At 41.2% G+C, this 22138-nt stretch overlaps 1 protein-coding gene across 2 annotated transcripts in view; it reads right to left on the bottom strand.

Moving 5' to 3' along the window:
- Nucleotides 1-4656: 4656 nt before the first annotated feature.
- traf4a (tnf receptor-associated factor 4a) overlaps nucleotides 4657-22138 on the bottom strand; it is a 39723-nt gene continuing 22241 nt past the window's right edge. Inside the window, exons 2-7 of one of the 2 annotated variants that reach the window (XM_022196786.2) lie at nucleotides 15944-15995; nucleotides 11597-11701; nucleotides 11367-11480; nucleotides 9877-10038; nucleotides 8665-8820; nucleotides 4657-7529 (exon numbers count right to left, since the gene is read on the bottom strand). In XM_022196786.2, the coding sequence (XP_022052478.1) occupies nucleotides 6897-7529; nucleotides 8665-8820; nucleotides 9877-10038; nucleotides 11367-11480; nucleotides 11597-11701; nucleotides 15944-15995 (1222 nt within the window). In that variant the 3' untranslated portion in view covers nucleotides 4657-6896. Of the gene's footprint in view, nucleotides 7530-8664; nucleotides 8821-9876; nucleotides 10039-11318; nucleotides 11481-11596; nucleotides 11702-15943; nucleotides 15996-22138 lie in introns of both variants that reach the window. The other variant, XM_022196785.2, reaches the window with a different exon arrangement.

Below are 22138 nucleotides of genomic sequence, written 5' to 3'. Positions count from 1 at the left end.
TGAAAATTGAAAAAATACTACAGCAAAAGTTGCAAAAAAAATGTTAGCTGTACCTGAGAATTAGCATGTCCAGCTGAAAAGCTAATTAGCCTACTTCCAGAGCAAAGTCCACAGATTGTACAATAGTTAATTATATTTGTTGAGCACTTTTCAAAAGCCAGTGCCTAAAAATAATGTCTAATGTCATCCATAGTTATTCATCAAATGATAACGTAACTATATTTCTGCTGCAAATTTAAAACAAGGCTTTACAAAGTACTTTGACAGGCCCACATTATGCCAGTGTTAGTCCAGTCACTGCTATTTATACAGCAAAAGTCACTGTAGAGAAATGAAACTGCTATTATAAATGTACACAACAAGTTTAAATATAAAAGGCCTTTGGAATCATTTACTGTGTAAATTTACTAAGTTAAACATTGAGGTTAAGACTTGACTATATTATTGAAAATGACTGAAAACACATTAGTCATCAGGTTGCTCTTGGATGAGTAACACAAGATTATTTGTCAAACTTCTTTTTCCGGTTCAGGAACCTTCCTGCTCCAACACTGAGCTCCTTGTGGGATGATTTGTCCGACTCATGGGGAAACTCCTGCTGTGCAGCTCAGATGTTTGCTCCTCCTGGGAGTTTTTCGGCTGCTGTCGGACATCGTCTCACTCTTGTACCGCTGCGACTCAGTTCTTGCACTGTGAAGCTCGATTGTTCAACATCAGTGCGAGGCACGACAGCATGGCACCGCTTCATAGACCACAGCTCTGCTTTGATGTGTTATTTTTTATGGGCGAGGAAAGCCTCATGGGTTGGGCTCTTCTCTGTCTTCACCGCCACCACCTCCTCCTCCTCCTTTAACCCAGCTGGCATCTCACTTTTAGCACATGTTGACCAAAGGTTTGCTGAGCTCACCGGGCAGGAACGACACCGATGTGAATGGGAACGAACGTGACTGTACCTAGAAATCATTTACAGAGTGAGCGAAGGGCGATTTGAAAAAACAAATTGCCCTTCGCAGCTCTGTACACTGAGCTGCACGTGACTCTGCTCTTCATGGGAAACATGGAGCTCTAACATGTAATTAGCTGCTACTATTTTCATTCTGCATCAGCCTGAAGCTGCACAGGGCTGCTGGTTGTGAAACCTTTGCCAGGAAAGTCTGAGACTGTCATATGGCTTTTGATTTTTAGACCCTTCTATCAATTAACTTTCTGTGTTACAGAGGAGTGGCCCCCTCCCTGAAGTGAATAAAGTCTCTCACTTGACTGAAAAATAAGCTCATTCAAAGGGTGTTTTCTACTAAGGATATCTCCAATATCCTCAAAAGGCACAGAAGCAAAGAAAAAGTCGGTCAGGGTTCCTAAAACAGATGTTGTTTTCCTTTTTAAGAAAGAAAAATGTGGAGATTATAGGTTTGGTGGAGGCGTTTGCCAGCTATTGTATAGTAAGTGGAAAGCAGCGACTGTCGTCCTGAGGGACCTCTCAGTGACTTTCACATTAAAAGCTCATTTTCCCCTTTCCTAAATCCCGCTGCACTGAACATCCTCCAAACTGCGAGCTAATGCAAACTCCTGGCAGTGCTTCAAAGCGGGGCTGGTGTCTGCCGCACTTCCTCTGCCCTCGTTCCTCTGCTCCTTCACTTCCCTCCATCTCCAGCAGCGCAAAACCTAAAGAAACGCAGCAGAGAAGCAGCGCTGACCTCTGACCTACATCGCTGGGTGGGTGAAGACGCGGAAATCACATCCAGAATAGAAGGAGTGGCTCGGTTTAGAGTGGAGGTCAGCCATGGTTTGCTCCAATAACGCAGAAAACTGAGTAGATTTTTTTCTGAAGCACTGATGCCAAGAAGTAAACCTTCTTACTGCAGCCAGGTTTGAACTTTTGAGAGCAGATAAAACAGGACAGATGGAGAGTGTGCTAAATGTGAACGTAGAGATGAGTTTTATAGCCTTTTACTATCATTTATTATTAATAAAGATAATATATTTCATCAATAATTCAGTTGGTGTTTTAAGTACATGCACATTTTAAATGCACTGGTGGTCAGTGTCTGATTCAGAGAAACACTTTAAAGGTTTTTCAGGCCAAAATCATGTGAAATGGTAGTCGATCTGCGCTTATTTGTGTCTTTTAACCTTATCTAGACTCTACAGAATGCTTTCACACACAGACAGTGGCACATTTAGTTGCTGGGGATTGAAGGGCCAGCCGACCTGCATCCAGGATTTACACATGTTCAGAGTTAAGAGTCTGGTGCAGATGTATTACACCCCGGACACAATATCCAATGTTTCCCCTCCACTACAGCACTGAGCGCCAAAATAACCACGCAGAAACAGTTTCACTCTGATGGACATTTAAATGAGTCAGGAACAGCTCTATGAACCACTGTACACTCTGTATATCACATATTTATTTCACATATTTACCCTACATCATGTATATAAGGTGTCAATAACTCTGTTTATTGCATTCATTACATTTTGTGCTAAACTTCTTCTCTTTGCACTAAATAATCTGCACTGGTGTTCTGTAAACATGCTCTTTGACACATTCATAGTTGTACATTTATTTTTTTTCTCCTGTTGCTCTTGTTTACATGCATGTATTTTCTATTCTATCAGTACTTGGAGAGAAAAGAAAACAGCAAAGTCTCATTCCTTGTATGGATACATACTTGGACAACACAACTGATTCTGATTCTACCACCTAAACCACTCCAGTATGACGCTGTTAAACCGCACTAACTCTCATCAAACTCCCATTAAGGCAGCAAACAAGGTAAGAGTCAAAGCAAAGTGTGTCTAATTACCAACATTCAATTCCTAAAAAGGTAGTCACATCACTGTAGGTTGTCATTCCAAGATGTTTTAAGCTTAAACAAAAGCTGTTCTTATCAGACCTGGTGGATCTTCTGGGAATTCTCGTGGTGAAATTATCACAAATTTCTACAGTCGTTTCTTCTCCACAGATTTTTCATATAAACACTTGTTTTAATGTAATTTGACCCCCATACTACAGAGCCAATCACTGCTCCTGATGGGCAGACATCACACAGTTACGCATTATATCATCACTGCTAAATAAAGACAATTAAATTACATTCTGAAAAGGGTAGGTATCCACCATGTGTGGATTTTGGTATATTAGGGACTAAAATTCAGCATGTTTTTACACCTGGTCCTTTGAGTTTCGTTGTTCTACTCAAATTAATTGGATCGTACCTGAGTTTCTAATAGATAAATCTGTGATTTATTTGTAATTCAAAGGTTCCAGTTCCTCCTTTTATGTATCTGTGTCGGTGACAGTCGCGTCTGGAGGATGTCTGTCTTTACATCGTCCGTCTGTCCCATTTTTACTCCACCAAGGAACGCGGTGGAGATATGTGACGATCGGCGTACGTTTGTCTGTCTGTCTGTGCGCAGCATTACTCAAAAACTGACGAACGGATTTGGATGCAATTTTTAGGAAAGGTCAGAAATGACACAAGGACCAAGTGATTAGATTTTGGCAGCGATGCAGCTCATAATCTGGATCGTTAAAGATTTCTGTATCATTGTGAGATAGCGCACAAAGTCACTGTAACTATGACAACAAGTGAACGCTACATCAGCTGCCTGCTGATGATCACATGATTGCAATCCTACTACAAATCCACAGACTTATCGGGACTTATCCGTTGGAAATGATACAATGACTGAGTAGTTTTGGTAGAATACTGCTCTCTGAGTGCTTTTCTTGTTGTGAATGTGATATCTTTTGAATTTCTTTAATCTCTTCAAATTTCACAGTAATCTTTACTTGGACTTTATGATGAACGCTTTAGATTTTGGTGGCAAAGGTCACAGTGATCTCCTACAAATTCATGCGCTCAGCATGACACAGCTTCACACAACAGTCTCATTTGATTAAGAGGAGTGATAAGGTTTTGTAGCCAAAAGGTCAAATCTGGACAGACGTGGATGTGAACTGTAGCTTGACTAGTTTAAGGAGACATATGACCACAAAGCAGTAATTCTTCTCTATTTTCTATCACTGATATTTCCTTTTTGGTATCATTTTACTGCAAGTGTAGCAACAGCTTAAATGACTAAATGGGTGAACGGGATTTCAAAGAAACATATACTACTTCACGTTAGTCATTGCTGATTTTCTACTGCTCACAGAGAGGACAAAGACTCAGACTTTCACTTCTGCTTTTTAAATGTCTCTCATAAGATCTCACAACTTCATAGAAGCACAGCACTGAATTGCTTTAGTGCCGTTTTAATAGACACATTTCTGCAGCATTATGCTATCAGATCCAGTGAAGTCTGCTGAGTCATGTATTATGCATCAAATAACAGGCACTTAATGGACCTGATGCACTATTAGACATAAAGTGATTTCTAAAGTGCAAACCAGAGTTGACAATTAACACAAAGTTTTTAAATATTTAACAGACATGTTTTCCTTTTCACAGGCCATTTCAGGATGTATTTTATATTGTTTTTAGTTGTCGTTTTTCTAGGATTTGTCCCAGATCATTGTTACAAACACAAATCTGCTGCTATGATATGAATCTTATCAGATGACGCACTGAGGTTTTAAGAAAGTGAGCAAAAGTGATCAATAGTTTGTTTCATGCAGCACAAAACACAAACAGGTAAAAAAAACCCAACTATAATATATGGTATTTTATTTCAGTTAAGAAATTGACAAGCACTCATCAATCAACATATTAAAACATTTGCACCGCCTGTGCAAACTCACATGACGGCTCCTTTAAAATAAATACTTTTAAGAGGAAATAATACAGACAGAATATGTGAGGCTCAAACCACACGGACAAACAAATTATCCAAATGTCCAAGAGATGAAAGGGTCTGAAAATTCCCAAAGTCAACCCCGACTCTCCAACGAAAAGTGTTTTTGTATAAAACAGCTAAGTATTTTTAAAAATACAGAATCTTACAAAAAGTTTTTTTTTTAATCTTCTTGCTTCTTTAAATCACTGTAAAATATCAGCTGGTATTATGACAGGAAATCAGGATTTTTTCCATGTAGAATAATAAAAAGACAGAATGTGCTTCTGCATTTTTACATTAGTATTCACATACATCATGAGCGTATTGGATCGTCCTCCGGTGGAGACGGGTGTAGCGCTGGGCTGCTCCTCATCGTCGCTTCGTGTGTCGAGCTGAAGACATGGTGACCATGATAATAACAAGCCAGTCCCGAGACACCCACATACGTGTCTTTAAACCATCTTTTCAAACGTGGGCCCTCCATCCAGGCCCAGGCTATGCAATACACTTCACAGCCAAGTGTTCATTGTCTTTATAGGTTAGATTACCGACAGCGTTCACATTTTCCGTATAGAAAAACAAAACTAAAAAAAAATATTCTCATGACAATTTGTCAAACTTTCAAACGGTCCAAAAAAAAAAAAAAGAGACAAAAACAGCCATCAACGGGAGAGGATTTCAAGAACACAGGTTACAGTACAAAAAAATGTGATCCAGGTGGTAGAACATGAAGCATGCATGTGTTTATGTTGCCCTGCTCTCCCCTAAAACCCTCATGCGAAGACATAATGTTATAAAAAGGCCACATGGCTTTTCCTTCACTATTAAATGCACGTTTACTCCATCAACTGGCCTCTTTGTCTGCTCTGCTCATCCGAAAACCAACAAAAGGTGCTTTCTTTATCTTACTGGTGGACTCCACAGTAGATATGAAGCCTCCCAGGGTCACTATGAAGTGTGTTTGGTACATCGGTGCGCTCCCGAAGCTAATTTAACCTACGGACGAGCACAGACAGTTTCTGCGATGGGAAGAAGACACAGATTTGTAACGTCAATGTTAGCAGGTGAAAAACTTTCTTTTAAAAAGCAGCCTTGGTTTAGCGTGACTGTTTTTGTGTGGTTTTAAAAGCCAGAAAGCTGTACTGGGGCTGATACCACTTGCATATCTTTCTGGTTCATTTAAAGCTAATGCTGGAAGGTAGTTAGCTTAGCATTAAAACTCGAAAACAGCTAGCCTGGCTCCGTTTGAAGGTTTCAGTACAGACTGAACCAATAACTTGCATGATTGTTTATTAGCTTTTACAGCTGCTTCTAGGTAGATTTTGCAACCTTTATGCTAAGCTGACCAGCTGCTGACTATAGTTTCATATTTGGTAAAATGACACCAGAGTGGTTGATTCTCCCACCAAAAACCAATCGATTCCATTAAAACATGAAAATGACCAATATCTGAGCTGCTAGTTTCTCACCTGAAAACACAGATTTGTTTGTTTTTGTGTACACAAACCTCACATGTAGTTCTTACTGGGATTGTGTATTTGTTTAAGGGATCAGTATACTGTATGAGCATGTAAACAAAAGGCAGTTGGGCTTGAGCTTGAGTCTGCTGAGCTCCCTCTTCTTTAGATCATCCCAGATAAAGCAGGACATCCCCAAACAGCTTCTAGCCTTCTTTATCTACTCCAAGTGCAGCGGCTTAGCAAAGCCCTTCACCCTTATTTTTATATCTTATCCATAATCTTTAACATCTGTACTGCGGAAACAATAACAACAAAAGTATAACTTAAGATAAACTCTCTAGGCACTGTTTGATTTCAAAGGCTTTTTGTTGTAGACTGTGATAAAAGGTCAACAAACAGATAGAAAAAATTAATAAAAACAAACACCAGAGAGTGATGGCTCTGCAGACCAAACACCATCTCCTCTGTGATGCATCGAGGTCCTCCGAGTCGACTCGCACAGCCTAACAGACTCACTTCAAGCTCCGTGGTGGAGAGTCTGTAAGGGCAGAAAGTATCTAAAGGGAAAGTGTGTCGAAGTTTTCAAGGTTAAGTCTTCAGGTCCAGTCTTTAGCCCATCTGTCTCCTTCATAAACACAAAGCAAAGGTCAGATCTTAAGCCATTATCTTCTGGGGAATCTCTATAGAAGCCTTGATGAAGATGCAGTTGTCTCGGATGTAGTTCCTCTTCTTGATCTCCTCGTGCGAGATGAACTTGGGGTAGCCGAAGCCCAGGGTGCTCTCGTCCAGCGAGTTGCGGCTGCTGCAGGGCTTCTGGAAGTTCTTCCAGTTGGGGTCGGGGTTGAAGGTCTCCGTGATGTGCTGCGGTTTGGAAAGCGACGGATCGCTCTGGTCCAGGATGGAGAAGGTCACCTTGTAGGAGAAGGGCCACTCCAGCAGGTTGTCGTACTCGCCGGGCAGCACTCGGATGTAGACGGACAGGTGAGAACCTTCGCCGCTGCCGTTACCGTTCAGGAAGGCCGACACCTGCAGCTTGTAGCCGTAGCGGTGAGTGTAGAAGGGTGGGCTGAAGAACTCGTGGTTGCTTCGCAGTTTGGCCTCCTGGAGCTTGCGGGAGTAGTCGTTGAGCTTCCAGATGAGGACGCCATCGTGGCTGACGGACAGCTCCTCCATCTCCCTCCGCAGCTCCAGGATCTCCTGCCGTTGGCGGCCCACCAGGTTACACATCATAGTCAGGTGGGATTTAGTGGTGTCTTCCAGGTGACGACCGATGGCCAATTTGGGGCACTGAGGAGAGCAGCAGAGATAAATTATGTAAGATTCTGCACAGTGAGAAAGGACAAGGATGTCTTATACATACGGATTTGTTATATAAAGTAACACAAAGATACAAACTGAATATTTCACAAAACTTCTTGGACTTGGATTTATACACTTTTACATCTATATTGCTTCATTTTTGTGTTAAACTTTTTTTCCTTAAACGAAGAAACCGCAGAAACAGTAAGTCCTAACAATTTTGGACGTGTTGGGTTTCTCAGTTTAAAATGTGTGAGATCTTCTTATTATTATGTGAAGTGCTATAAGATGGCATATGTTGTGATTTGATGCATAAAAGTTGTGAAACTGTTAATTCTAATAGAAATAGAAACTTAGAAATCAATAACGCCATACTGAGTTTTCTTTAAAAGTTGAATAAAATGAAAAATGGCTGCGTTGATGATAAAAAGAAAATACAAAACTACTAAAAAAAAACCCATCAATCTGACTGTATAGCATCACTTTAAAGTATGGAGGTTTTACATGCAGTGAAAAGTGAAAATAAAGCTGTTCTGAAAGATCTATGAAAAAAAGGGAAACCCACATGTTGGAAACAATTCTAAAAAGCTCTTTGCCATATTCTAGCTTCTCAAGTTTGTTTTGTACAACAAGAGACACATTAAACTGTCTACATATTAGTGTTTTTATCTCGTACACGCACCTTAGTCAATAATAAAATAATAAATATTGAAAGTGATGAATACGGGGACACCTGGACTGTTAAAATGAATCGTCACTCTGCTGTTGCGGAAACATGTTTTTGCTTTCCATCGGGCCATCTGTAAATATTACACATCAAGCTTTTCAGATGCTCCGTAGGTCTGAAAGCTGAGCCGACAGACAGCACAGAGTTTGAAGCTCATCTGTTGCTCTTCCTCGAGCGAGTCCGCATTTCCACAAATTGATGCGAGCTTTAAAAATAGACAGAAATGTGCTGTGGGAATGTAGATGTGTTGCTCTCATTAAAACAGGCCCTACAGACACAGAACTGTGCGCTGAAAAGAGGGAATTCACAAGTTTGGATGGAGTGACCAAAGACAAGATATGATTAAATAAACCACAAAGAACGAGTTAACAGGAAAACAAATCTTCTCAGTCGTACCCTGTGTTTGCAGCCGGCGTCTTTGAAGGGGCAGAGAACGAGAGCGCTGCCACAGTTGTCCTTCACGTGGTTGGCCAGGTCCTCCCGGGCGATGTTGGGCGTGCCGCACTGGTTTGGGCACTGGACAGGGAAGCGAGGGCAGTGGTACTGGTGGTTCTGTGGAGGACGGCATGAGTGATAAGAGCACAGACCAAACAGCAGGGATGCAAATTAATGGCCATACCAGGAAAAACGTCCTTGAAAGTTCAAAAAAATACATGCGGGTTTAAAAAAAAAAAAAAAAAAAAGAGGCAGCGGAAATAGAGCAGAAGAACAGAAGACAAATAATCACGTGTTCCGAAGCCAGAGAAAATAAGTCAGTTTTAGTCATTATTCCCACTCAATGGAACGGTTTGTTGCTTTTTACCTCATATTAAACTGAAAATCTGTGGGTTGTTGACCACTGGCTGAGCAAATGTGGCTATTTGAAGAGGAGTCTGGAAAGTGAAGGAGCATTTTTATCCATATTTGAGGTTTCACAAACCAGACTGATCTATTTTTGAGGAATTAACTATTAGTTGAATCTATGAAATGACAAAAAAATGTGCATTTAATGGACTATTTTGTCAAATGGCCAGTTTAAAACTCCAGATAAGCAGGGAAAGCAGAACATCTTCATACTTGAGGACTTGAAAACAGGAATTCTTCTGCATTTTTGATTTTAAAAATTGCTTAAATCATTATTGCATTATTAAAATAGCTGCTCTACAATAACCTAGATTTGGACAAAATGTGCAAAAATGTCTCCTGCCTAAATAAAACCAGCTACATGGTGCACATAAGGGGCCAAAAAGAATCCTCATACAAGGAGTGACTGAAAGAGTAGCTCTGCAGCTGTTGTTTGTGCCGCCACCAAGGTTGGGTTATTACATCTTGATTCAAACTATGGGGGAGGGGAAAGTGACACTGGCTGCTCAGCCTCTGGCCAGATGTGTGCAGCAGCAGGTGCCTTCACATTAAAAGCCCAGACAGCAAAACAGCAGCTCAGCCTCACATTCAGCTGCCACAAGACAGAGACGCCACGAATGGAAACAACCTCCAGCTACAGCAGGTTATGTTTGCTGAGGCTTGAAACTTTGGAGGACGAATGTCATGAACCTGATTACAATGGAGCAGTTTCACTAATAAGAAGGAATTTTGGTGGAAAACGAGAGCTTCTGATTATAAACTGACCTGGATTGTGTCGAAGACGAACTCCTTGCCGCAGTACTTGCAGGGCTGCGTGCGTTTGGGACACTCGGCCATGCTGTGCTGGGACAGCAGCCGGCGCATCATCCTCGCTCCACACTTGTTCTCACAGTAAACGCTCTCCTGAGGACACACACCCTGGTGGTTCTGGTGTGGACAAGGAAACACAAGTTTACAGTTCAGAGCAGGAAGATAAAGTCAGTCCACTTTAATTAAAAAATTGATGCTGCTTTTCCTCAAGCAGAATATATACGCAAGGAAAGAACACATCTGCACCTGAAGGCCCGTTTAGGAGCTGTTCATTAGATACTCAAGGGGCTTTGAGGTGATATTATTCTGTCAACTCCTGCTCAAATATCCCGTGATTAGATGTTTACTGATTATATGTAAAAGTATCTCGAACAGAATGTTAAATCTTTTCAGTCTTGTGTCAACATTATAGTTCTATTTACTTTTTAACTCTCGTGTTGTCCTGTGGGCCAAAATTGACGCATGTTAAAGTTTGAAAATGTGAAAATAAAAATATGTATTTTCACTGTGAAACTTTTGATGTCCACATTTTCAACATTTTTGGGAATTCTTTGAACATTTTTTGGTGGGGAAAAATAGAAATGTTAAAAATGTTTCTTAAGAACATTCACGAAAAAAATCTACCAAAATGTGAATGTTCTTAAAGAAAATATTTGAAGTTTTACTGATATATATGGAATCACTTTAGATATTTTAAAGATTTTTTGGAAAACTTTTACTCATTTTTGGGAAATGTTTACAAGAATTTTCTTGCCAAATTTGGGGAATTTTTTTGGATGAATTTTGGGATTTTTTTTCAGACAAGGAAACAATATTTTTTGGTGCCTGTAAATGAAGACATTTACTTGATGTGAATAATATAGTGTACCAATTTAGTTTGTTATTTCAAAGGCCTAAGTGATTTTTCACAACCTAAATTTAATTTAGGTTTGAACAAATGTACAGTTAGAGTGTTGTGAGGTTAAACTGAGCACAAATTAAACAGCCCAAAGCCAGTTTCAGCAAACACAGTTCTTACGAATGAATCGAGACAAACATAATGTGAAAAGGTGGATTAATGCCCCTGTTAGCGTGTGCAGAGGGGAGAGTAAACAGAGGAGGGGCAGCCTGGCAGGAATGACAGAGGTGTTAGTGAGGAGCCTGAGGTACCTTTAGCTCGCTCACTGAGGAAAACACTTTCAGTATGAAAGACGCAGTCAAAGGTTCTTTCCTTCTACCAGCACACGTGCCATTTTAAAAACACTCTCTGACACGCGTGTGCATTAGTTTTTCCTGCTGCTTTCTCTCAAAGGCGCCTTTCACATAACCACGGAAATCATGAGTCGTCACATTGGCTTGTTTACGTCAAGCTCCCGCTGCGCTGTAGCAGGAAAAAGGAACGGGTTTGGCGTGTTTACCTCGTAGGCTTCACCGGTGAACTCGCTGCCACAAAATTCACACTTCACCTTGCGCTTGGGGCAGTCGTGCTGCAGGTGGTCGGGCAAGTCGCGGCGTGTCAGCTTGACGGAGCAGCGATTGGGGCAGGGGATCACGTTGAAGGCGCAGGTGGAGAAGTGGCCCTGGGGGAGACGAGACGAAATGTCAGACTCACCCACATGTCGGGCGCTGAGCCAGGTGAGGGGCTGGGAGGGGGGAGGCGGCAGGTACGAGAGAGGAGATATAAAAAGCTTTTCACCTGCAGCTGCTTCATCTGGCCGGTCCAGCGGCAGCCCTCCTCGCTGTGGATGCAGCGGATGGGCAGCGCCAGGATCTGCTGCTCCAGCTCTGGGTCTGGGTAGATCTGAAGGAGAAGCAGGAGGAGGTCAGGGCAGCAGAGTCAGGGAGCCTGTTACATCCACCCCTCATCCAGCTAAATCATCTGAATCTGAAAACATCTGTCTGAATTATCTTTTAGATAAGCTGAAGTCTTTTGAAACTCGATTAAATTATGTGAAAAGGAATAAAGCCCACGACATTCTCCTTTAACACCCTTGAGACAGAATAACAGGGTCATCTGTAGCTGTCAGTATTTACAAACTAGTTTAATACGCTTCACTGCTAAACCAGCCCTGCTGGGGAATTGTAGTACATAAATACTCTACTAAATAAAGAAATGCTTAAAGGATCAGCTTAGTGATGTTTGTCTTTTTTATTACTATCACCAAGATCAAAACCAATATTGGCAGTGTGCAGCCAGAGCGTAATTTAGCCTATTCCAGCAACAAAAACCTTTATTTTTCTATAATAAAGCTACTGAATGGAACTTTTTTCGCTACAAGAAACATAAGCAGTGTAGTTATTTTAAATCAATCCTACATCCACGGTCCTGCTGCTGTGGATACAACTACAACACAAAACGTATATTAATCCGCAGCCAAAGATAGTTCCCAACAAATGAGTCCACCTGTTGTAGGAAATTAATTAGTTTTTAGAAGAGTATTTGTGAGCCGATTTAAAACAGTAGGAACTAAAGAGCCATAGACAGCAGGAAAGCTTGATGGACTTTCAAAGAGAATTTAATAAAGTTTTCTGCACAAGCTCATTAATTTCCATTTTGCTGACTCTTAGGGAGTTAGTCAAAAATATTTGAATGTCAGTATTTACACAGCGAGTTTCAATCCCTAATATATATAGATAACCAGCATCACTATGCCACATGAATGTCGTGACTGCGAGATGTCTGAAGCAAAAAAAAAAAAAATACTGCTTACTCTCGATTTATTTAGGTAGTTGTACATAAAAAACATAAATGCCATGTAAATAAGTCAACTGCTTCTTTGAAATTACTTTCTAGTTGTTTCCAGCCACACAGAGCTGAAACCAATATGGAAAGAAATGCAAATAAGTACATTTTCCAAAAGGGTAAATGTTCAGCGACAGGAAAAAGCCCTCATGAAACCGCAGCAGTGAGTCGAGTCTGCCACTACAGTGATTATAAGTAAGTTTATGGGTTTATGGGACCTTTGAGAGAGACGGAGGCAGAGAGACGTGGAGCAGAGGAAAAGATTTATTTATCCTCGGTCATTGAGCGATAAGGATGAGTCAGTTTTCTGCCCAAACACCCCAAATCCTTCCCTACAGTACACTGTCCTGAGGATTTACAGCTCTGCTCTGCATCTCCATCCCCCACGCTGTCACACGAGCAGAGCACTGGTCAAACAAGAAAAGGCACTTCCTCAAAATGTCACAACAGCCCTCTAAACAAATAACTGCACAGAAACACGGGAGCCATCATCTATAATAAAACTCTTCTGCTTATCTAATTCAGTGCTTCTTAGAAGACAGAAGCACCATCAGTCCAAATCAATGCATGTATGCTAAATGTGCTGTACTGATGTGAAGGAAAGTGCTGCTCTCCACTTCTACAGAAGCAGCAGATGGTATTTCGCTGCCATAATCGCATTCTCTGAGGAGAAACAAAGAAGAAAAAAATCCTCTAAAGCAAACTAAAAACTCTTTCATTGTTCTAGTCTTGGAATCTGCAGGGCGACGGCAATAATGACCTTTTAATAACAGAGTCCCAGGCAGATCAGTGGGGTTAAGCTCTTTGGAGCTCCAACTTGGGGGTTTATTCTGTCTGCTGCAGCAATTGTCGGCCTCACACTACTGCTACAGCAGCAGCAGCACTATCCTGGAATGACTGCAACACTGTTCTATGTGAGCAAGGTTGTGTTTGTGCATGTTTTGTTTTTTATTTTCTGAGGACGCTGTGCTGCGAGCATTACGATAACCCTGACAGGAGACCACCAAGATGGGGTAATTTGCAGGCGACTGGGAGCCTTGGTAAATAACAACGTCTGACAGGTGTGCCATGAGCACATCCTTCCCATGGGGAGTCCCTGCTATTACAGGCGCCTTCATCGCTCTCAGCACAGCATGCAGACCTGCACTGCTGCAGCTCTGGTTAACCCCTGAACATACATCTTTCCCCCTTTCCTTTCCATTTAAGTAGCTTTAATGTTGTTAAAATCATCTTATTCCTCGCTGTCATCATTTTGCTCCAGTGCTTCATTAAACCTATATGATGATTACACAAGCGTTTATATAACATCACCGTTTTCCAAACCTCTACTTTTTCTGTTTGTTTAAACAAGGTCTCCATAATGACCGACCCTGCAGCAGGCCGCTGCTTGTTATGTTTTAATGACTAATGCAGGCCAAAGCTAACAAACTGCATGGAAAAAATACATATATGTGCCTGCAATTGAGGCCAAAAGCTGCACAGAGAGAAAAAAAGATGATCCTTTCTTGTCTGTTATCCTTCTGTTGCAGTTTCTGGCTTTGCACTGAGGGATCACGTGCAAAGCGACATCCTCTGACTCTGAATACAGTTAGTCATTATCTCCCTCCCTGCCCCCCTCCCCTGAGCACAATCTGATTAACTGCATTTAGAGTTCAGCTGAAATTTCTTTCTTCTTCTGGACAGGCAGAGAGATTTATTTAGGGAAAAAACATCATGGCTTTAACAATTTATCCACTGTAATGAAATGAAATGCAACCTCTAACTTTGGGTTAAGGTCAGGATTACTGCCTTTATGTTTTCCAGAAATCCACTGCTTTTGTTTTTCCTGAAAATTTGCATCTTATAACTGAATTGCATCTAGATCAAATGCAGCCGCTTAGCTCTGCTTTGCATTTTTCCCCGGATTAGACCGATGCACCGAAGTTTATTTACATTTTGAAGGACCTGCATGTTTACTATTTTTCTTTTATTTCTGCCAGATATATAAAAAAAATGTCAACAATACGTTTTGTGTTATGTTTTAAACCCATGCTGGTTTTATTTTTAATGCTCTTCATTGGTTTGCTGCTTTATTTTCTGTTGTACCTTTAAAGTGTTTTAGTTTTCCAATTATTTTAGCATTTTTAACCAGGCTATGATGACCAAATGCCTTCCAATCAGTCTGTACTTTGTGTTCAGTAGCAAATGTTAGCATGCTATGATGTAAATAAAAAGTGTGTGTAAAATCAGCCCGCCAACATGCTAAATTCAGATGGACACAACATGGCAAACATCACCTAATCAGAATTTAGCTCAAACTAAAATCCACATTAAAACTGCTAAATTTAAGTTAAGTTTAGTGTATTGTTATAATAACCAGGTTACCATGCTACAGTTTGGCTCTAAATTAGCCAATTTTAGCATGCTAACATGCACTATTAAGATGGGTAGAATATGTAAACATTAACTAATTAGCATTTAGCTCACAGAAAAGACTCACAGAGCTGCTTGTGTAACTGTAGACTCTTAGTCTTTTTAAAGTGTACTAGGTTGTTAAGCTAACATTAGCATTAACTGGTCAACATCTGCATATTACACTGTCATAGAGAGTAGGTTAGCATGATAAGGGCTTTGCACTAAATAAGCTAATGAGTAAATATTACCTGGTAGCAAGAACTAGCTTGTTAGCATTGCCATTGGGAGAAGAAGAAAGAGGTTAAAATTGCCTGAGACTGAACATGAGATGACTGAATTTACCACTTCATCAATAAAACTTTTATTCTTATTCTGTTTACTTTTATTCAATAATACCAAAGAACATCTTCTGGAATTTAATAATATAATCATGTGATGCAAAACAATAATTAAATTAAGACACATCTACCCAATTTTTGCACTATTGCAATCATAATCACATCTACTTGTGTCGTAATGATGGCGCACTGATATTGATGAGACTATTAATTTATGGATTTGTACAGTTTGCAGTTTATCACCAGCTTTCCTTCTTACTTTGGCAACAACAGCTGTTTTGTTTTAAGCCTGTATCATAATTCTACCTCCCCATATTGGTTTAGGATTCTAGCTCGGTTCTTCTACTGAGAAATATGCGGTTCTTGACCTGTACTTGTTTGCTAGTGGTCATCTGTTGTCAACATCGACCCATTAATGTGAATGCGCTCATAGCTAGGTTTGCAAACCCTGTATATACAACCAACTCTGTGTGATTGCGTAGCATGACTGCATTTGTTAGCTTTAGTGAGTTTTGATTGCAGGCCTCAGGTGTGGATAAAACGTGTTGTGTCAGAGTGTTTGTCATACCTTGGCATAGTCTAATGGCAGCTGATCCTCTGGACACTTGAAGACTCCCTCACTGCAACAAAACAGAAGAACAGATTTGTTATAATTGCAATCACTCAGATTAAAAGACGACTGCAGAAAAAACAAGTTCAGAAACATCTCCACAAGGACAATTAGTCATTTTGAAATCACGTCGAGTGAGATTGATGACTCTGACCCCCAGCCAGAGCTAAAAAGCTCTTCTTTGACAGCAGTGCTGCACTGCTTTGAGTTTTACTTTGGCTCTTCAAACGCAGTTTTAATCTGAGGAGTTCTTTGACTCATCACACTGGATGACATACAAACACACACTCACATGCACAATGAAGTCTGATCTGTGAGCCGTTGACTTTAAAGACACTGACTCTTCTATCTTCTCCCCCTCAGAGGATATGTCTGCACAGATTTATACTACCACAGCGGACAAAGTTACAAATTGGAGCTGAGTTTGTTTATTTATAATACATAAAAAGAGAATTGTGGGCTCCACTTTTTAGCTCTTTTTGCTATTTCTCCTGCAGCATATAGTGGAAAATTTTGTGCTCTTGTATTGCAGCCTAAATAACAAGATGCTTGTTTCAACAGGCATCTGTTTGTGTCTGAATAAACCACAGAAAACATCGCCTTTATGCTCGAGGCTCTTCCTCAGGTTAAAAACAGAAGATTTGCTGATCTGCTGGTGCAACAGCGAGACAAGTTTGTGACCCCTTTCCTCACTTTTCTCCAAACCCCAAACAAGACTTGAACTCTTGTTTTACTACAGGCCCCCCGGTGCAGTTTTTGTGGCGCCACAGAGGAGCACTCTCCAACCCGTTTTAGGGCCAAATGAGCGAGTGCCACGGCTCGTTAGGGCAGCCCTCTCCCTGAGTCCCAACCCTGATGTCATCATGAAATATTCACACTTGTAAATAATGGAGGCAGCAGCCATGAGGGGTGAGCTGCTACATGGCATCGAGACTCACAGCTGCACGGCAAACACATCGAGACACTCAAAGGTTACTTTAAAAAAAACACACACACACACACACACACACACACACACAGTAAAGGCAGTCGGTGGCTGATGCCGAGACGTTGATGGTGTTAAGGGTTGTCTGGAGCCTCACGGCTGTTTCCGCATCACACGTGGTTTCACTGACAGCAAAGAAATGACATTTAAAGATGTCACCTGAGGATTTTGGGAACCTGTGATAGGCAATGATAATCTATGCATATATCTCCAGACAAAAAAAAAGATGCACGAGTGTGTTTTGTGCAAAAGTCAGAAGCCCTAAAGCTCCAACTGACCTCGCGCGCAGAGGCTTCTCCTCACTCCAGCCATGCCTAAATCATGCTTAAACTAATTAAGAAACAATGGTGTACAAACAGTGTTTGTCTTTTGCTGCTTTAATTTAGTTGGCAATGTCACCTGACCGTGGCTCCTAGAGGCACTCAGGGACATGTGACAGGACGGGAGAGCATGTGCACTTCACCCCGTCTACCCAGCTGCTGTGAAACCAGAGCGAGCCAAGGGGGGGATGGGAGCAGAGGTTAGGCCTGACAGGGAGGCAGCGCTGATGAAAAGGGGGGACGAAGGAGGAGAAGGAGGAGGAGAAGGAGGAGAAGGGAGGTTAATGCATGACGAGACAGCAGTAATTCTCCTCCATTAGGGTCACTGTGTCAGCAGGGAGCTGGAGACCAATTAACAAGGCACAACGGGCTGTAAAAGAGGGTCAATCGATTAGAGGCTGGGGGAGCCCAGTCAGCATCTCGTGTGCAGTGTGAAATCATTTACAGTGCTCATCGCTGTCACCAAGGAATCAGTACAGAGAGCGCTGCCTGTCCCACAACCGTAGAGGAGATGGGAAGCGACAGGCCTCCTCTCTGGACAGGGGTGAGGCAGGCAGGGGACAGCCAGAGGCCTCATCCAGCTCAGGCCCTGATCTGACACACAGGGAGGCAGACAGGCGAAAAGAGCCGAGTCACAGACTGTCAGGATGATTCGTCCTCCGGTCGCAGAGAAGCTCCCGCAGCCACACATTCATGTGTTCAGGCCTACTAGTGATAATACCGCGCGATTCTCTTGGTCGCTCTCGACTCGAGCTCACTGCCGCTTTGTGACAGCACATTAGCGATGAAAGGTAGGGCTGATGTATAGCACCGCTTGGGTTCAATTCCATCCATCCTCCCTGCCTGACAATTTATCTGACCAGTGAGGACTTACTAGAGGAGACAAAATATCTCAAATAGGACTGTGAGAACATTACTCATTAATCTATTGCTAGGGTGTTTTAGTTAACTGCTTAGTCTAACTGAAATGTCAGAAAATAGCAAATACGATATTACAGATTACAGGATGCCAGTCAAAACATCAGTGTTAGAAATTAAATTTTACAATCACAAATAAAAGCTGTATAAAGTCACATTGAGAAGGTGGGTCCAGTAAATGTTTCTTATTTTTAACGACACAAATGGGCTGCCTGCTAAACAGTCAGCTCTAAGTTAAACAAATGCTAACTAGCTTATTATTGTTTATGCTATACCAAACATTACACCAGAAGATTTGGCGACATATGAGCACCACATCAATCTGATGTTAATTATTTAGGTAATTAATTGATTAGTATTCCCTTCTAATTACTCACTGGCTTGTCATTGTGAGCATGTTAGCATGCAAATGTTGGCATTTTGCTTAATCTAAACTGTCATGGAGGTGCTGGTGTAGCTGTAGGCTCTTGCTGGCATTTATAAATTTTTTGACGAAACGACTGATTGATTGATTGACTGATTGACATATATGACTAAAACAGCTGTTTGGGGGATGTGAGGATTGAATCAGATGAAACAACCAATCTGAAGACAGAAAAACAGTGGAAAATTGTGAGCTTTTTCATCACCTTCTGAGATTTTGAACTAGGACTGCAACTAAACTTTGTGAAGCATCCCAACATTTGCTGGAGCACCACAATGGTAGTGACTCTGACGCTTTTCGCTGTTCACTAAACAGTTCGTTGTTTGGTCAACAATAATGTTAGAAAGTTGTAAAAAAAATGTCAGTGTTTGCCAAAGTCCATAATGACATCCTCAAATATGTTGTTTTGTCCACAACAAAAGATATTCAGTTTAATATCATAAAGGAGTAAAGAAACTAGAAAATATTCAAATTTAGGAAGCTGGAACCTCAGAATTTTGTTGTTTTTCTTTAGAAATTTGCAAGCCAATTATTAAATTATCTAAATAGTTTGCGATACGTTCAGCTCCATTTTTCCTCAATTTTATCCACTACTAATAATTGTAAAAATGATAGGTAAATCAGTACGTGTATTCTGCCTGTGGGAACTTGCACCTCACAAACCTCTTTAAAAACAAGTTCACCAGGAGTGTTTGTGTGTAACAGCTCTCTGACCACAGTTCACAGGCGAGTCGGTGAACATCCAGGGTGAGACTCAGATAAACAGTGTTTCCACGTCGTGTTGGGATGTCACAGGGGAGCAGCTTAAGACTGGAACGCATACAGTATAATACAATCACCTCATTAAAATTTCATTGCCTCCTTCTGTCTGGTCGGCTGCTCCGCTGCAGACATGATGATTGCGCTCAAATCACCTCAAATTTACTGCCAGACAACATTATCACAATGCGCTTGGAAACTCATTCGCCCCTCTACAGGTGACACAGAGTCAGACTCACCTCTAAATCCCTCTCCCCTCTAATTGCCCTCTCTCTTCCATGTCCTCAAATCTTCTTTTCAGGCGCAGATTAAACGGCCGTCCATTCATCCAGCTGATACCACGAGGACGGCCGTCACAACATGCTTCGTCACTCCACGCACAGCTCCTGACAGGCAGACGGTGAGAAGTACAAATCCCTCAGGTTTAATCTCACCGTGCAGAGCGGAGGTGTATTTTTCAGGCGACAGCGACCAGCCTGCAGGCCACACACGGAGGACACACTGTCAGCCTCTCAAACCAGAACCAGAGCTACCTTGAAGCCTGCTCTGTGTAGACTAACTGAGAGACTCCTAAACAAACCTCCATGTGTTTGCCGTTGTGGCGGGCAAGGCTGTGGAGATACACTAAACAAACAAAATCAAAAGCACAAGCGCTTCGGAGAGCACAAGTCTGAGGCACATCAACACTCCAAACAGACTTCTGTCATTGATTCAGATACCATCGAGGAGCCTCCACTGAACTCCCCACTTATCTCCCGCTGGAGCTCACCGCCAGCTTTCATGTTCATCCTCGTGCTAAACCCTTTTGTCTATTCAAGTTATAGCCAGCATTAACTTTTATATGCACAAACAAAACCTTAAATTCCAGCAGCGCCCTCAGTGCATGCTTTAGGTCTCCCAGCTGAAACCCAAACTCTCCATTTCCTTGCAGGAAGTTGAGAGAAAACAGGACTTTTGCTTTATCTCAGATACAGTTACTATAATCCTCCAAATCCAACTGGTTTTGGGTTTATGTGTGTAAGAAGTCAGGACTTCCTTCATCTGAGCCTCCTGTTTTGAACAATCATGAGTGCAGATTTCATAGAGACATCATACAATTTCACCGCTATTCTTTTATGTATCATTGGTTGTGTGGCTATTGAGGATGCTGATTTTTTTTTTTTTTTAATTATTGAAATGTCAGCTGAATTGATTAATCATTAAGGTCAAGAGCCTATATTATCATATCTCAAACAAAATAACCGGACAAACATTTGAGCAGCTGGGTTCACTTTTAGCCACAGTACTGGAATGGCTCTAAATTAGCAACATTAGCATGCTGACTTTGGTCAACATTGTACTATATAAATATCAACATACTGGTATTGTCATTGTGAGCATGCTAACATACGAGTGGTGTGGCTCAAAATAAGCTAATGATAGCTTGTCAACATACTAAACTAAGTTGGTAAACATGGTAAACATCACCTGCTAGCTAAACGTAAGCTTGTTAGCATAATCACTCTTAGAATGATAACAAGCCAATGTTAGCATTTAGCTTAAAGTAAAGTCTCACAGAGCATTTACAGAGTGTTTCTGATGTCTCTACAGATCAAATGTTTAATTGATTCATGAAGAAGAGAATCATCATTAATGAAAATAATTATCAGATGCAGCCCTACTTAGCTGAAGCCTTAAAAAAAAGGTCACTACTTTATTAAGTTATCAGTCTTCAAAAATATAAGATGTAACATTAATGAATGGGCTTTAGGGATGCTTTTAGGCAGATTTTGTTACTTTCAGACAGAGCCAGTAACGCTGTTTAAAATCTTTCTTCTAAGCTAAGCAGCTTTTAGCGCAGAGACATGAGAGTGGCTTCACTCTTCTCATGTGACACAGAAAGAAAGCAAATAAATAACTTTTACATAATGTTTAACTAGTTCTGTTTAACTAGACTTTTCGAACCCCTGCAGTTACTATTTAGTCACTCAGGTATTTTACTTAAGTTTTTTCTTGGTAAACAACTCATATTAACAGATGTTTTGATACCAGACTGGTATTAAGTATAAAACAAGTTAGTGGGACTTGAACATGATGTGTGACTTTGGACAGCCACAAAACACTTTAATGATGGAAACTTCACAAAGAGAAAGCTAAATGTTTTTCCGAACAGTTTATTTTTATGTTGTTGCTGCTGTCTCTGGAGCTGTCTGACCACAAACCACAATTTGTTTTAATTTCTTCCAAATGAAAGTTGAGGAGCTACTTACAGGCGGCATTTCTGCTGAACGCAGCATTTTGGGACAATAAGATCAATGGCATGATTAAAAAAACACCATATTTAAAGCTTTATAGTGACATTTTTAAAGCTTAAACTGCACACCACTGACTCAGAAGTCAGAATTAATGTTGTGTAAAATCTTTGTTAATGGCCTTTATAAATAGTGCTGCTTGTCTCACCTGACTAACCCACTTTTCTGACACCAGCAGGATATATGACCTGCAGACCTCATGATTAGCTGGAATAAGCTGGAGTGACGGCAGTGAAGGTGGTTGTTTTCCACCTGTGGAACCTGATAGACTTTGCCCAGGGCTCTTCTGGCTTTTGCAGCCCTCTCATCTGTCTGAAAAATGGAGGCACAGCTTCTACTTTCACAGAGTTGATGACACGCCCGCCCACAGGTGGACCGACGGCTCCTTTACAGGCTTTCTGAGTGGGACGTCCACATCAAATGGTGCTGTGACAGCTCTTTGTGTGGGATTTAAGA

This window comes from Acanthochromis polyacanthus, chromosome 13 (genome assembly GCF_021347895.1).
Source record: "Acanthochromis polyacanthus isolate Apoly-LR-REF ecotype Palm Island chromosome 13, KAUST_Apoly_ChrSc, whole genome shotgun sequence".
Taxonomy (NCBI): Eukaryota; Metazoa; Chordata; class Actinopteri; family Pomacentridae; genus Acanthochromis; species Acanthochromis polyacanthus.
This window is presented reverse-complemented; position numbering and strand designations above follow the sequence as displayed.